The 17013-nt window shown below is 53.7% G+C and overlaps 1 protein-coding gene across 1 annotated transcript; it reads right to left on the reverse strand.

The window, feature by feature from the left end:
- Positions 1–3662: 3662 nt before the first annotated feature.
- Bri3bp (BRI3 binding protein) lies at positions 3663–13391 on the reverse strand. The gene is made up of 3 exons (XM_013023045.1): positions 13362–13391; positions 9119–9221; positions 3663–4450 (listed from the first exon to the last, which is right to left on the reverse strand). The coding sequence occupies exons 1-3, from the start codon at positions 13389–13391 to the stop codon at positions 4020–4022; spliced, it is 564 nt and encodes a 187-aa protein (XP_012878499.1). The 3' UTR covers positions 3663–4019.
- Positions 13392–17013: the final 3622 nt, after the last annotated feature.

The following is a 17013-nucleotide window of genomic DNA, read 5'->3' on the forward strand; positions in this document are numbered from 1 at the left end:
AACTCAGTTATTCACAAGGGAGGAGCAGAAAGTTGTTAGGGCTCAAAAATAGCCGTAAGTGAGAATTTAGCACAATGGTGACACACATTTGAAAAAAGGCTGCAGGCTAGGGGTGTGGTTCTGGGGTAGAGTGCGCACTAGGCCCTGGGTTCAATCCCTGGCACTGGAAGAAGGGCTGGGCAAAGGGCTGGCACTCGGGAGCCTTGGGGATTCCCAGTCATTCGAGCTGGATGGCAAGCACCGGCCTTCTTTGGTGGATTGGGAGACCAGCATCAGTCATGGGTTCAAGGGCAGAGGTCATCGATGGAAGTAGAAAGCCGGGCACGGTGGCACATGCCTGGGATCCCACACTTGGGAGGCAGAGACAGGAGGAGAGCAAGTTCCTGGCCAGCCTGGACCTCACAGGGAGAGCGTTTTATCAAAAAAAAACAGTGAAGCAATTCAGAATGCTCCTCAGAACAAGCAGTGTGGCCTCGTTCACACCGAGAACTGCAGTTTGCACCTCCCCATGGAGTCCTGGCCAGCCTCTCACTTCCGGTTGTCCTGTCTTTGCCTGTGGAGCATGGGGATTACAGGCGGGAGCCGCCGTACTCCTCTGCTGTCCTGCTGAATTACTGGGCCAGATGAGTGAGGGTACCCTCCTGGCAGGGCGCCCTCAGCAGCTCCCCCGGCTGCCCACCGACTTGTGTACCCTCAGCACCCAGAGAGGTCCCTCCCTTTCCTCGCTCCTCAGCAGGTGCCCTCCGCACCCAGGCTCACACAGCAGAGCTGGCCCGCCGTGCCCCTTCTTTGGGGGACTTGTATCCAAAACCTTCTGAGGAAGCCAGGCGCTCGTGGCCACGTCTGTAATCCTAGCTACACCAGAGGCTGAGAGCCCAGGATTGCGGTTTGAAGCCAGCCTGGAGGCTTACCTCTGATTAAACAGCCTGAAAGCAGAGCTGCATCTCAAGGCACAGAGTGCCAGGATTAAGCGAAAAAGCTAAGGCCAGGCCAAGTACAAGCCCAGAGCCTACACAAATAATTTTTGTTTGTGGTGCTAAGGAATCGAGCCCAGGGCCTCATGCATGCAAGGCAAGCGCTCTACCACTGAGCCAACTGCCCAGCCCACAAATAACTTTTTTTTGTGGGGGGAATGGGGCGGTCATGGGGCCTGAACTCTGGGCCTGGGCGCTGTCCCTCAGCTCTTCAGCTCAAGGCTAGCGCTCTACCACTTGAGCCACAGTGCCCACTTCTGGCTTTTTCTGCTTATGTGGTGCTGAGGAATCAAACCCAGGGCTTCATGCATGCGAGGCAAGCGCTCTACCACTAGGCCACCTTCCCAGCCCCAATAAATAATTTCTTGTAGAGCTGGTCTGCCAGCTTCGTCTCTGTGTGGTCAGTTACCTTCACAACAGGTGACACAGCAAAGCCCACAAGGCTACCTTCAGAGCCTGTGAGCCCATGACCGAGACTCTGGGGGCTGGAGTGCAGAGCCTAGGAACCGAAGTGACTCATGCCAAGGGCACTGGACAGCTAAGGAAGCCGACTCTATTGTCCTGGCTCGGGTCACAGGAAAAGATCCCTATCTGCCCCAGACCCCAACAGCGCCGGAGCCCAGGCCCTGTGCCCACCAATGCCAACATTCAACGTGGCCCTGAAGCAGGGGGAAACAGAACACTGATGATACTGTGAAAAAAGTGGCCCTTAATTACCACACACCCACAGTGTTGTCAGGAAAACGTTTTCCCACCACATTCCATGAAGTGCAGACTAATAGATTCTATAGCCTTGAAGATTTTTAAAAAAAGGCTTCTCTTCAAGGTATGAGATACGGTACAAAAATACATTTTCCCACATACAAAAGAGAAAAGAGAGTGGGGGGGTGCGGGGGGGCGCACACTACAATCTTCCAGGGTACAAGAAGGAAAAGCAGCGTCCCTGACTTTCGGGTTAAGAATGCACTCACTGAAACATCACACACTTTATACGGCAAACACAACTCCAAAGCTTCAAAGCAAGCATCTGAGACTGCTCCAAATTTCATGGAATGTTCTACCCTGGAGTGAGGCTCCCTAAAAAAATAATAAAACCAGTCTGTGCCGGTGGCTCACGCCTGTACTTCTAGCTATACAGGAGGCTGAGATATGAGGATCCTAGTTCAAAGACACCCTAAGCAGAAAAGCCCGAGACTCTGATCCCCAATTAACTACCAAAAAGGGGAGCAATGGCTGAAGTGGTGGAGTGAAAAAGCCAAGGGAAATTGGGAGGCCCTGAGCTCAAACCCAGAGACCACAGGGCCCATTTCTGATGGCGTTTTTCGGCGATGTCTGAAGCCTCAATCCCCTGGCACAGACATGAGTCCACACGTCTCTGGGCACAGAAGCGCAGGCCTCAGGCTCCAGGTGGGAGAGGGGGAAGGGAAAGGGAAACCAAGGCACCCATCTGTACTGCAGGAGCCCCGCAGGGCAGGGCGCCAGCCTCGTGCACACATTACCCTCCCAACACCTCTCTGCCTCCTCCAGGCAGCACAGCAGAGCCATCTTTCGGTACTGAAACAGGCGAGTACATGCTGTGGCCGCCGTTCCTAAGTACTCTGTCCCAGGTTCACAAAGTCATCCATGGGACTGGAATGGCCAAACTGGAATGGCTCCACCCAGAACACTGGCATCTGTGACCCCCAGGTGAGACCGACCAAGGCGGAGCCCGGGCAAGAGTGCTCCACCAAGCAATCTGAATACAAGATCTGCCGTTCTGTTATGTTCCCCTGAAAACGACAAGTTTTAGAAACTTCCTCTAAAAGATTTGCATCATTTCCCAGAGAATCACTACCACACGCGGCACTGGGGCTCAAGGACTGGCAGGTGGTCAGGTTCGGGATGCACGGCCTGTGGGCACGGCCACCGCCCGACGGCCTTCATGGCCTCATCCTGATAGCCTGGCACCCTGTCGTCACCGGCTCCTAGCACACAGAGGCTTGGTCACCAGCCTCAGCCCAAACGCTGTCCAGGACCTTGATTGCCACCCTGCGGTGCTTCTCTCCAACCCCACAGACCATCGAAACTGGAGACCCACCACACTGGCCACAAAGCGAGGAACACACAATGATGCAATGCTAGGATAACAACCCCAACCTCCATGGCTGCTCTGAGCCCAGGAACCCTGCATGAGGAGACAATGATTAAGTCTCCTTAGCTGCGTCCAGAACCCAAAACAAGCATAGACAGAAACCGTCCAGAGTACCACTTCCCACACAGACCTCTCTGAAAGACAGAGAAAGTGATTCTGGAATGTTCTTCAAGGCTTACCCAAGCAGCTCTTGGCATCACACCCCACAGACACTGTCTCTTAGTGCTGTGCTTATATTTTCCTTTTGGAAACATCAAACATCTCCTAGTACAAAGGAGGAAAAGGAAAGAAAAAAAGAAAAGCCAGGGCTCTTCCCAATTCGACAGGACTCAGCGGGGCTCAGCGGGGTGCCCGAGCTGACATTCCATTCCAGGGCTCCCCCATCCACGGTGTCAACATGAACCGCAAATGACAGAGTAAAGCTTGCAGTTTTGGGGACGAAGATGACACGCAGACCTCGCCCACCGTCCTTCCTGGTTCAAAGCCGGGCTGGCCTTCAGACTCCGCTAGAATGTCAGCCCAGCACCCCGCCCCCTCCAGGCAACGTTCTACTACGCTCAACTCCAGCTGCCTTTATTTAAAAACCTTACAAAAGATGTATTTGTCAATGCTTGAAAAATTAACTTTATGTTCTATGCACAGATAAATTTCTCTTACTGTACAGCTTCTAGGGTCATATCCTTTTGTTTAAAAAATATTGTTGCCACTAACAAGACTCGGCATGGAGCTGCAGCGGCCATCTCTGTCTTCTCTGCGGGTCCTAAGGGTTGGCGCCCAGGCTCAGCAGGCGCCACTTTCTTGCTCAGTGCTGTTTATTAAGATTGGGGGGGGGGCCGGGGGGTGGTGGCTTTCCTCCTCTTCTGTCTTCTGGGAGTGGGAGCTGGCGCCCGGGGACCCGGCCGGGCACCTGACCTTCACTTGTCCTTGCAGCGGTCCAGGCTCTCCAGCACCCGGTTGAGGCGGATGTTGAGCAGTCTGACCTGGTTCTCCAGGTGGTCGAGCTTTTCCTCCACGCTGGGGGAGCCCGTGCCGCCCGGGCTGCCCCGCCAGTACACACCCATGGGCCCCGTCATGAAGTACACGGCCACCACGAGGCACAGCGGCAGCACGGCGTTCTCGGGCTCACCCTCGTACTTATGCAGAATGTACACACACGACATGGAGAACAGCACCACCCGCACCAGCCAGAAGAAGCGGCCGAACACCAGGTGCAGGATGCTGAAGGTGAAGCCCACGGTCAGAGACAGGGACCAGTAGGCCAGGAGGACCACACCCACCAGCAGGAGGGCCCGGGCGGGGCTGCTGGACACCGAGGCTGGGCTGAAGTACTGGGACAGGTTGGACACTGCAGAGACAGCACAGGACAGACAGGTCAGGCGCTTCTTCCAGGAGAGGGCCCTCCGCAGAGGCCAGGAGCAACTCAACTCCCCACAACCCTAAACCCTCCAAACTAAGCTGTGAGGAGACGCAGGTAGCCCTGGAAGACTGCCTGCTCTGCCCTGAGTCACACACACTGCTCAGGAGAGCGTGGTCGCTCACGGCTGCAATCCCAGCACTGGGGAGAGATACACACTGAGACTGCCCAAAACAACAAGGGCTGGGAAGTTGGCTCAGTGGTAGAGCGCTCGCCTAGCATGCATGAAGCCCTGGGTTCCATTCTTCAGCACCACATACACAGAAAGAACCAGATGTGGCACCGTGGCTCAAAGTGGTAGAGTACTAGCCTTGAGCAAAGAAGCTCAGGGACAGAGCCCAGGCCTGAGTTCAAGCCCCAGGACTAGAAAGAAAGAAAAAAATATATTTATATATACATATGTATGTATATTACATATATATACACACACAGATATATATATATATATATATACATATATGTCTATGTATTTCCCAGCTTCCCTTGCAACTATCTAAGTTTTGGCCAAGGAGTAGTACATCAAAACGTTCTGCCAGAGCTTTAAGTTTCTTTAAGTTTCAATTGCAGCCAGGCCACAATGGCTCATGCTACAATCCTAGCTATACAGAAGGCTGAGATCTGAGGACCATGGTTTGAAGCCAGCCTGGGCAGGAAAATCTGTGAGACTCTTTATCTCCAGTGAACCACCAGAAAACCAAAGTGGAGCTGTGGTTCAAAGTAGCCTTGAGGATGGGTAGCCTTGAGGAAAAGAAAAAGCAAGCAAGCTCAGGGCCCCAGGCCCTGAGTTCAAGCCCTAGGACTGACAACAAAATAAAATGGAAGTAACCGTCGGGCACCAATGGTTCACGCTTCTAATTCTAGCTCCTCAAGAGGCCGAGTTCTGAGGGCCAAGGTTCAGAGCCAGCCCAGGTAGAAAAGTGTGAGACTCTTAGAAACAAAAACATAAAAGCTGGACTGGACATAGCTCAAGTGGTAAGAGCCAAAAAAAGGCAAGCGGGAACATGAGGCCCTGACTTCACGCTCCAGTACTGGCACCAAAAAAAGAAAAAGAAAAAAGCAGGAATGTGCCCTTTACCTTTTCTCTTTCTGCCTGCTGGAATGTGGATGCAAAGGCTAGAGCTGATGTAGCCATCTTGGGCAGTGAAGGAAGGTAAGTCACCTATGTGGGTAATAAAATGGAAGGTGTCTTGGTCCTGAGGACAAGGTGTGGAGCCATCACACCTGCAGCCCCTCCTGGTGAGCCTACCTGAGTTAGGGCATTAGGAAGCGGCAAGCCCCACTGCTTACGCTATTTGGGGTCTCTTCTTCCCAAAGTGGTCCACAAGAACAGAGTGAAGAGAGGGAGCGGCACTGCCCACAGTCCCACCTCGGGGGAATTACAGACAGAAGCACAGAGGCGATGGAAAGTCTTTGTCGCAAAGCCAGCAGCACAGTTTGCTCTGCCCCATCTCCACTCGCCTACTCGTCCCAACCGCACTGCAGATGCTCACGTATCTCATCAGGCCCCCTCCGCAGATGAACTATCACCCTCACTGTGGTTCTGGCTACTCAGGAGGCTGAGATGTGAGGATCAAGTCTTGAAGCCAGGCGGTTTATCGCCAATAAACTACCAAAATGCTGGAGGTGGAGCTGTGGCTCAAGTGGTTAAGCGCCACCTTGAGCAAGAAAAGACTAAGGTAGCCAGGCACCGGTGGCTCACGCCTGTCATCCTAGCTACTCAGGAGGCTGAGATCTGAGGATCACGGTTCAAAGCCAGCCTGGGCAAGGAAAGTCCGTGAGACTCTTATCTCCAATAAACCATTCGAAAACTGGAAGTGGCGCTGTGGCTCAAGCGGTAGAGCCTCGCCTTGAGTTGAAGAGCTGAGGGACAGCGCCCAAGCCCAGAGTTCCAGCCCCACCACCGGAAAAAAAAAAAGACTAAGGCAAAGAGCCCAGGCCCTGAGTTCGAGCGCCTCCCCCCTCCCCACCCCAAAAAATGTCCAGCATTGCAGTAACACTAGTTTCAGATTTCATGCTGAATTTTCGGGGCAGGGATGCCAGCATGTACCTGGAAACTAAGCCATCACTAATGACTGCACAGATGTTAATAAACCTATCAAAGTCATGTTCACCCTTTCCTCCTGACTTGACTTGACTGAGACAGGCCTCACTACACAGTCCAAGCCAGACTCAAACCCACAGCCCTTCACCTCCCAAGTGCTGGTATTACAGGCAGGCACCACCGCGCCCAGCCTCACATTCTGCTTCTGGGTTGAACTGCCACCCTGAAGATGAAAAACCAAAGTGTCAACTGACCTTGAAATGTCTTTGCACTAAAATACCCACCTTTGCACAAGGAGGAGCGTGTGACACAGCCCTAAGCCTCTGGACTCTTGGCAGCTTGCATGCAGGAAGTACACCAGGGAAGACCAGAGGGCTGCAGGCCACATCAGGCCCTCCCCCACTCCTGCCCAGCCGGTGTCCCTGGGGCATGGGCAGGCCCAGATTGCACACAGTTGCAGGGTTTGGCTGATGTGTTGGCTCACCCAGGTCTAGGGAGCTGTTAGTGCTCTCTCCTCTCTGCTGCCTCTGATTCTTCCGGGACCAAAGCGGTACCCCAGCTTGTCTAAGGTCTTGCTAAGGTGGAAACCAATGGTCCTAGCCTCAAAGGGGGCACCAGGTGGCCAAGGGGTGAGCTGTGCCCACACCAGCGTGTCGCTGGGCCCAGATCTCTGATCTCTGAAAAGGGGTGTGGGCTTGGACGGCTAGAGCAGCGGCCTCCTGCCGCTCCAGTGCCTCTGGGTGTCCCTGGGCCCCCATTCCATCTCCTGGCATCTTCATGGGGTCTCTGCTCAATGCTTCTTTGTATCTCTGCCCAAACTACCCACTTCTTTTTTTTTTTTTTTGTCGGTCGTGGGGCCTGAACTCTGGGCCTGGGCACTGTCCCTCAGCTCTTCAGCTCAAGGCTAGCACTCAACCACTTGAGCCACAGAGCCACTTCCGACTTTTTTCTTTTTTGCTTATGTGGTGCTGAGGAAAGGAACGCAGGGCCTCAGGCATGCAAGGCAAGCGCTCTACCACTGAGCCACCTTCCCAGCTCCCCTTTTTTTTTTGGTCAGTTATGGGTCTTGAACTCTGGGCCTGGACACTGTCCCTCAGCTCTTCAGCTCAAGGCAAGTGCTCTACCACCTGAGCCACACCGCCATTTCTGGTTTTCTAGTGGTCTACTGGAGATGAGTCTCACAGACTTTCCTGCCTGGGCTGGCTTTGAACCTCGATCCTCAGATCTCAACCTCCTGAGTAGCTAGGATGACAGGTGTGAGACACCAGCACCTGGCTGAAACTTCCCACTTCTTACAAGGACAGAAGTCATTCAGATCAGGCCCCAGTCCAATTTGGGTTACTCCACCAAGTGTGCTCATCCCCATGGGCACAAACCCACCTTCCGGGGACAAAGCAGAAACGGTCTCCTCTGTGAGCCTGAGTGGCAGCCTGGGCTTAGGGCAGCTCACAACTGCCCTCCTGCAAGGGAGTTGTTGTTGTTTGATGGTTCTTTGGAGATACTAAAGAGTCTCATGGACTTTCCAGCCTGAACCAGAACCTGCATCCTCAGATCGCAGCCACCAGCACCCAGCGAGTTTGCTGATTTGATTCATGCCGGGCAGAGGCGTCCACGGAAGGCACAGGCCCTTGGCTGTCACACTGCCGAGGGAAGCGGCTCAGCCTGTGCTTTCACTGGGAGAAGGCGGAGCCTGGTCGCCGGGCTGGTGCCCAATGCCCTTGGCGCTCTGCTTTTCCAGTGCGGGTGGCAGGGACGCAGAACGTTCACATGTGGACTTGTGGGCATGAGGCCAGCAGGTGCATGGGGGCTCCCTATGTGGGGCTTCAGGGAGAGCTGGGTGTTCGCCCCCCCCTTCCCCCCCGCCCCCGCAGGCCGGGCGGCCACACAGAGACACGTGGTCAGGACACCAAAGCCAGAACGCAGTAGGTGTCTGGCCAGGTTAGCCTTGGTCCACCCCCAGTGAGTGCCACGCAAGGGCCCCTGCCCTCCCCATGTGTGGCCCCGCAGGACAAGCCCACAGCTCTCCTCCTGGCTAGGAACCTGTGCCTGCCATTGCACAACTAAATTGCACCATGCAACTGCCTTCCGGCCCCAAATGGCTTATTGCCCACCACTCCCACGGCCCGCAGGACTGCCCGGCTCCCCTGCCACTGCCAGGCCACGCGTGGCCCTCTGCCCCTGGGGGAGGGGGGGCGCTGCAAGTGCCCCCTCCTCATCTGTGAAACCCCACAGGCCAAACGCCCAGCTGCTTCTCGGCTCCCACCGACCCAGGGAGCACCCCACAGGCCCCGCGGTCCACCCTCCTCCTGCATGGGATCTGGGAAGACCCGCCTCACCACCACTAATCCACGCAAACCCTAGACCAGCCTCGGGCTCCCACACCGCCCAGCGGCCACAAGGTGAGAGCCCCACCATAACAGCGCCTGCGATCCCAGCGCTGAGACGCAGGATGAGGAGTTCAAGGTCAGCCTGGGCTATACAGCAGGACCTTATCTCACACAAAGGAAAACAGTGAAGGACTTTCAAAAACACACAACCCTGTAACACACAGCACCTACCGTCAAGCCCAAGAACATCCAAGACCTCCATCCAAACTTTCCACAGCGCCTCCACAAACATGTCCACTCCCAACACGAACCTCTCCGTCAGGCGGGTCAAGAACTGCAGAAATAGAGAACAATGTCACCGAGAAACCAGCCAGCACCTCATCTCCCCCAACCATCCAAGCAGCAAGCCTGAGCCCAAGCTCACGCCTTCTAGCTGCCCAAAACTGATACCATGCGGTCTACCAGAAAGCTGGAGGATGAACTCGAACCCAGCACAGGCACACATGGACAGCAGGCAACAGTAACTGTGCCCACTTTATGGGACACCACAAAGTTGCTATCACAGTGCTTGCCATTTCTCCTGTAGTTCTGCTCTGGGTACTGGTCCGACCTCCACTTTCCTCTGCCTGGCTTTGAAATTTTTTTTTGGTAGGTCGTTGGGCCTGGGCGCTGTCCCTCAGCTCTTTTTTTTTTTTTTTTGGGGGGGGGGTCTGGTCATGGGGCCTGGGCACTGAGCTGTAAGCTCTTCAGCTCAAGGCTAATGCTCTAGGTCTTGAGCCACAGTGCCACTTCCAATGTTCTAGTGGTTTACTAGAGATAAGAATCTCATAGACTTTCCTGCCTGGGCTGGCTTTGAACCATGATCCTCAGATCTCAGCCTCGTAAGTAGCTAGGATTACAGGTGTGAGCCACCCAGCACCCAGCTTGGCTTTGAATTTCTAAAGACTAGGATTTTCTAAATAAATTTCTATCAAGTTTAACTGAAATGAATAACTTGTGGGGCTGGGAAGGTGGCTTAGTGGTAAAGTGCTTGCCTAGCATGCATAAAGCCCTGACTTTTGATTCCTCAGTACCACATAAACAGAAAACATGGGAAGTGGCTTGTGGTTCAAGTAGTAGAGTGCTGGCCTTGAGCACAGACAAGCTCAGGGACAGTGCCCAGGCTCTGAGTTTAAGCTCCAGGACCGGCAAAAAGAAATAAACAAAACTTGTGAGATAAGGTTCTGTACCAAAATAGCTTAGCCAGCCAGGGGACAGTGGCTCACACCTGTAATCCTAGCTATTTAGGAGGCTACGATTGAGGATCATGGTTCAAAGCCAGCCCAGGCAAGGAAAGTCTGTGAGACTCTTTATCTCCAACTAACCACCAGAAAACTGTAAGTGGTGTTGTGGTTCAGGAGGTAGAGTACTCGCCTTGAGCTGAAGAACAGAGGGACAGCACCCAGGCCCAGAGTTCAAGCCCCACGACCGACCAAAAGCAAAAAACAAAAACACTTCGTCAGAACTCGCTGTTGTCTTTTTTTGCTTTCACAGTCCCTCGGACAGCTGAGCACCTTTGGTGGACGCTCTACTGTCCAGGACTTCCAGCAGGCAGAAGGCATGCCGCTGACTGCGGCGGCCGTGCCCTGCACAGGCACGCTGCTGAGAAAGCGGGAGATGCAAAGCAGCCATCCGCCTCACTACGACATGGAACGCCTCTCATCAACACGGTTTATTATTTAACTCTAAAAATAAAGCATTTATTTAAAAATGTTCTGTGTGTGTGTGTGCACGCGTGTGCCAGTTCTGGAGCTTGAACTCAGGGCCTGAACTCTGTCCCTGAGCTTTTTTGTTTAAGGCTCTACCACTTGAGTCACAAATCCACTTCTGGCTTTTTTGCTGGTTTTAGGAGAGGAGAATCTCTCGGATTTATCTGCCTCTATCCTTGGATCTCAGCCTCCAGAGTAGCTGGAATGAATGACAGGTGTGAGCCACCATGCCTGGCCTTTTTTTTTTTTTTTGGGGGGGGTCCTGTCGGGGGGCCTGAATTCTGGGCCTGGGCGCTGTTCCTCAGCTCTTCAGCTCAAGGCTAGCGCTCTACCACTTGAGCCACAGCGCCACTTCCGGCTTTTTTCTTTTTGCTTATGTGGTGCTGAGGAATCGAACCCAGGGCCTCAGGCATGCAAGGCAAGTGCTCTACCACTGAGCCACCTTCCCAACCCCAAATGCCTGGCTAATTCTTCATATCTGCATGGCTCCCACACTTATTGGGCAGTAGTGGAGTGACGTGGGCTTTTGTGAGGAAAGCAATGGGTAGCAGCAGCTGCCTGGAGCAGGCTGAGCACAAGCAATTTTTTGTTGTTGTTGCTGGTCGTGGGGCCTGAACTCTGGGCCTGGCGCCATCTCTGAGCTCTTCAGATCAAGGCTAGCGCTCCACTGTTTGAACTACAGCGCCACTTCCAGCCTTTTCTGCTTATGTGGTGCTGAGGAATCGAACCCAGTGCCTCATGCATGCAAGGCAAGCGCTCTACCACTGAGCCACCTTCCCAGTCCCCACAAGCAGTTTTTCAGGGACCAGAGACAGCGCTACTCCTGCCAACCTCGCTGGGCCTCAGTCTCTCCAGCTGGGAAATGGGACCAAGAGACAATCCACGTGAGAACCTGCAGAGGCTGCAGCCCAGAGCCTGCCACACGACAGGCAGCCAAAGTTTGTCCCCGTCAGATCTGCATGTGGCAGCAAACATGCTCCCACCCAGAGCCAGGTCAGGCTCATACAGCGCTGGCTGCACCAGGAGCCTGCTACACCTGCCGCACCGGCAGGCAGAGTCTAGGCCAGAGGTCCTTTCTCAGCTGGACTGGGCGGGAAGTATGCCAGGGCCACACAGGACCCTGCAGGTGTCAGCAGATCTGATGCCACCTCGTCAGACACCTGCAAGGCCCACCCACGCTCCTCCCCCTGGCCCCACCCAGAGAAAGGAATAACACGGCTCAACTGTTTCATACTTAAATGTAGAGCCGGGCACAGCAGCTCACGCCTATCTGACCTAGCTACTCAGGAGGCTCAGATCAGAGGATCTGAGCAGGAAAGACTGCAAGACTCTACCTCCAATTAACCAGCTAAAAGTCTGACTGGAAATGTGGCTCAACAGGCACAGCACCATCCATGAGGGAGGAAAAGAAATGAGTGAAAGCATGCGACGTTGAGTAGTTAAAATACCAATGCTGGTTCGCTCACATTCTCTCTTGCACATTCTCGTTCGCATGCGCGTGCGCATGCACACACACACACACACACACACAGAGTTGGGTAACCCAGACCCTGGGTTGCAGCCCCGGGGCAGCAAAGGAAACTCAGGGCTCTGAAGAGATGACACAGCACAATGGCAGGAAGGCGACGCCCGGAGGGCAGGTGAGGGGTGCAGAGGGGTGCCCGGGGCTCTGTGTGCCTGCGCCCTTCACAGAAACCTTCACAAAATGTCCAGCCCTAGCGGTGGGGGCTCAGGGTCCTTGGCGCCTGTGTTCCGGCCTCCTCAGAAGCTGCAGGGAGGCCCAGACGGGGCGGCACTGGGGGGGGGGGGGGGGCGGGTCGGCCATGACCTTCCAGTTATCTTAATGGTTATCTTATTTTTTTTTTTTTTTGGCAGTACTGGGGATTGAACTCAAGGCCTTGGTGCTCTCCTTTAGCTTTGGTGTTCAAGGATGGTGTTCTAACACTTGAGCCACAGCTCCACTTCCACCTTTTTGGTGGGTGATTGGAGACAGTCTCTCAGACTTTCCTACCCAAGACCCTCAGATCTGCACCTGCTGAGAAGTTGAGATTACAGGTGTGTGGCACCTAGCTTTGATGGTCACTGGGGATGGCTCAGTGTGCGTGTCACAATCCTCCAAGCCATACTCTCAACTGCAGCCGTTTCGAAAGGTGATGGGGAAAGCACAGCAGAGTGGCAAAGTGATTTTACTCAAATTACTTTCTTGCTGGCAGACTGGGGGGGGGGGAGCAGAAAACTGCATGCTTCTTTAAAACAACAAAGGAGCAATGCTCCTGGAAGAGTGAAAACGAGCAATTTCTACAGAAGCAGGTCAAGATGTATTCCCAAGGCAACATCAGCTCTCCCACTATAATAAAACACGCAGCCAGTGGCCAGTGGCTCACGCGTGTAACCCACACTCAGCAGCCTGAGATCTTACAATAGTGGTTGTGAGACTCTTATCTCCAATAATCACCAGAAAACCAGAAGTGGCACTGTGGCTCAAAATGGCAAGAGCATCACCTTGAGCACAAGAGTGAGGGACAGCGCCCAGGCCCTGAGTTCAAGCCCCACAACCGACAACAACAGTTAAAAATAAAAATAAAAGGTGAATGCCATGGTCTGGAGAGCTGCGACACTGCCTGCCTGCAAGGTTGCGGTCTAGTCCCGCTTCTCAATATTAAAAGGTCTGAATAAAGGACAGAAAATAAACGCTATCAGACAACAGGCCAAGTGGCCTTGGATACCTGGAGGGGACTTCCGGGATAATGCCCCATGCTGTCCGCAGCTGCAGCGGCTACTGTTTAAAAGATGCCCACAGGCCATGTGAGTCAAGTCCACTGGAACAATTTACGGTGGAGCTCTGGCTCAAGCGGTAGAGCACCAGCAAAAAAAAGCAAACAAACCTAACTTATCAAACTCACTATTGAAATCTCCATGTGTGTGCCAGTACTGGGACTTGAACTCAGACACTGTTCCTGAGCTTTTATGTTCAAGGCTAGTGCTCTACCAACTGAGCCACAGCTCCACTTACAACTTTTTGGTGGTAAGAGAGAAGTCCCATCGACTTTCCTGCCCAGGCTGGCTTCAAACAGCAATCCTTAGATCTCAGCCTCCTGTGTAGCTAGGATTACAAGTGTGACCCACCAGTGCCCGGCACTATTAAAATCGTTCTAGGCAGTGTGACCCCAGCGGCAGGAATCACCCCTGGTGTCTGGCAGTTCTTCTCTGCATAGCTGCGGCCGTTCTCATCACTCAAGGGAGACCCCGTAATCACAGTCGTCACCGCCTGGGTCTGGTCTATGACAGAACCATGCTCCACTCCACGAGCACTCGCCTGCCACAGCTGACAGACACTAGGGACACATGACAACTGTGGAAAGAGAACCACACCACTCAGCTGACAGCTGCCCAGCCTTTTTATTGATGGGTGGAAAGGGCTACTTGCAGCTGAACCCAAGGCCTTGCGCAGGGTAAGCACTCAAGTCTACTACTGAGCTGCTTATCATTTAAAAAAAAGGGGGGGGGCTGGGTAGAGTGCTCGCCTAGGAGGTATGAAGCCCCAGGTACGATTCCTCAGTACCACATAAACAGAAAAAGCTGTAAGCGGCACTGTGGCTCAAGTGGTAGAGCACTAGCCTTGAGCACATACATAAAGGCTCAGGGACAGAGCCCAGGCCCTGAATTCATGCCTCAGGACCAGCAAAACAAAAAACAAAAACAGGGAGCTGGGAAGGTGGCTCAGTGGTAGAGCTCTTGCCTTGCATGCATGAGGCCCTGGGTTCGATTCCTCAGGACCACATAAGCAGAAAAAGCCGGAAGTGGCTCCGTGGCTCAAGTGATAGAACGCTAGCCTTGAGCTGAAGAGCTGAGGGACAGCGCCCAGGCCCAGAGTTCAGGCCCCATGACCTGAAAAAAAAAAAAAAATACAGAGGCATACCTACCTCACCTCCCTTCCAGATAAATCTATGTGAATGCAATCCCACCCAGTCTAAGCCCTGCCCTGAAAGGAAGCACAGAGAGGGAAAGCAGCTAGCCCCAGTCAGAGCCAACGTGCAGCAAAGCATGGCCTAGCCCGTGTCGCATGACAGCCAGGCCAGGGCCAGAAAGGACAGTGCTAGAGCAGCAGGTGGGGTTTCTTCTAAGGGTTTCAACTTTACAACCTCAGCAGGTCTGGCATGAATTTGTAAATCCAAGCAAGCTGGAGACTACAACCACCAGCACATTCAGGTGGCTCAGGCCTATAATTCTAGCTACTCAAGAGGCTGAGACCTGAGGGTCAAGATTCAAGGCCAGTCCAGGCAGGAAAGTCCATGAAACTCTTCTTCCCCCCCCCCCAGCCCCCAGGCCTGGGCACTGTCCCTGAGCTTCTTTTGCTCAAGGCTAGCATTCTACCACTTGAACAATAACACCACTTCTGGTGTTTTCTATGTATGTGGTACTAAGGAATGGAACCCAGGATTTCATGCATGCTAAGCAAGCACTCTACACTAAGCCACCTTCCCAGCTTTCCATGAAACCCTGAACCACCAAAAAACTGGAAGTAGTGCTGTGATTCAAAGTGGTAGAGCACTAGCTTTGAGCAAATAAGCTCAGGGACAATGCCCAGGCCCTGAGTTCAAGCCCCACACCAATTAAAAAAAAAGAAGAAGAATTAAATGAGAGCTGGGCCTGTGGTTCAGTGCTCAGTATGTGTGAGACTCTGGGTTTCGTCTCCATGACGTACAAGTCAAATGAAATAACTTCGCTTTTCAGCAAACCACAACTTCTGTCAACTTCACCATCTCCACTGCAGACAGATATATACTCTGGCAGACCACACACACACACACACCGAGGGAGCTGACACCCCCTCCACACACACAGGTGGAATATGACCAGCCATCTTAGTGAGGTTCACTGTACCTCCTCTTGAGTTCAGCCTCATGTGGAGAGGGGAAGGGACAGGGCTTCCTTGGGCTTTTTGCAGACTTCCTTCTGCCTTGAGACAAACGGCTGCTGCCCTCCAAGGGCTGAGCAGAGCAGTACAGGAAAGCAAGAATCCTGGCTCTTCCTCCCCTGAACCCTGTCTGGTGTCCTCACCTCCACACCGTTTGCCATATCAGCAGCTCCCAGGCCAAAGCCCTGCAAGAGTCCACACCTCCAGAGGCCAGGGTGGGGAGAAGCTAGGGGGTTTTTGTTGTTGTTGGTCAAGGGGCTTGAGAGCTGTCCCAGAGCTCTTCAGCTCAAGGCTGGTGCTCCACCACTTTGAGCCACAGGCTACTTCCAATTTTCAGGGCGTTAATTGGAGATAAGAATTTCAAGGCCTGCCGGGCGCTGGTGCCTCACGCCTGTAATCCTAGCTACTCAGGAGGCTGAGATCTGAGGATCGCGGTTCAAAGCCAGCCCGGGCAGGAGAGACCTTGAGACTCCTATCTCCAATAAACCACCAGAAAACCGGAAGTGGCGCTGTAGCTCAAGTGGTAGAGCGCTCGCCTCGAGCTGAAGAGCTGAGGGACAGGGCCCAAGCCCAGAGTTCAAGCCCCACTACCGAAAAAAAAAAAAAAAAGATCCTCAAGGCCTTTCCTGCCCCAGGATGGCTCTGAACCAGGATCCTCAGATCTCAGCTTACCAAGGAGCTAGGAAGACAGGCATTTGCCACTAGCACCCGACCAGAAGTTAGTTTTCCTCACAGATTTAGTCCGTCTCTCCTTTCCCTGACTAACAAGGTTAGGTCTGATTTGGGTTCTTAATGTCCTTTTCCTCTTCATCTCAAGGACTACCTTTAAAAAAAAACAAACAGGTGGGAGAGATGAGTCCCGGGCTTGAAATCAGGGCCTAGGTGCTGTCCCTCGGTTTTGTTTAGTTTTGCTCAAGGCTAGAGCTCTACTTCTTGGAAATGAGTCTCCCGGTCTTCCCTGCCTGAGCTGGCTTTAAACTCCTTTCTCAGCATCCTGAAGAGCAAGGAATACAGGTGTGAGCAGTCAGGGCCAAGGTTTTGTTTGTATTCTTTTCACAGGAAACCCTACGGTGGAGCTGAGCGCTGTGGACCTGCATCTTGGCCAGGAGCTACCAAAAGCTGACACCCACAGAGCCATGGTTCTGGGTTGGGAAGGCACCAACGATTCAATGACAACCTTCTAACTGGAGGAGAGAATTACTCCTCCATTCAACCGACAGCGGAACCGGGCGAAGGCCACCGGAGCCCCAGCTCGGCCCCAGAGCCCCCGAGCCCCAGCAGGGAAGAACAGGAGGTACAGCAAAGGCACCCACTCACTTCCGCCTCCTGGGGAACCCTAGGGCCCTGCCCAGGAGGGCGCCCACCCCACCCGCCCGAGGGCCCAGCAGGAGCGGAGCCAGCTCTCCGCGGCTCCCGGGGACCCCAGCCGGCCGCGGCGCTGGGAACAGACCGGGCGCGGG

The sequence above is a fragment of the Dipodomys ordii genome, unplaced genomic scaffold (genome assembly GCF_000151885.1).
Source record: "Dipodomys ordii isolate 6190 unplaced genomic scaffold, Dord_2.0 Scaffold66, whole genome shotgun sequence".
NCBI classification, from domain to species: Eukaryota; Metazoa; Chordata; class Mammalia; order Rodentia; family Heteromyidae; genus Dipodomys; species Dipodomys ordii.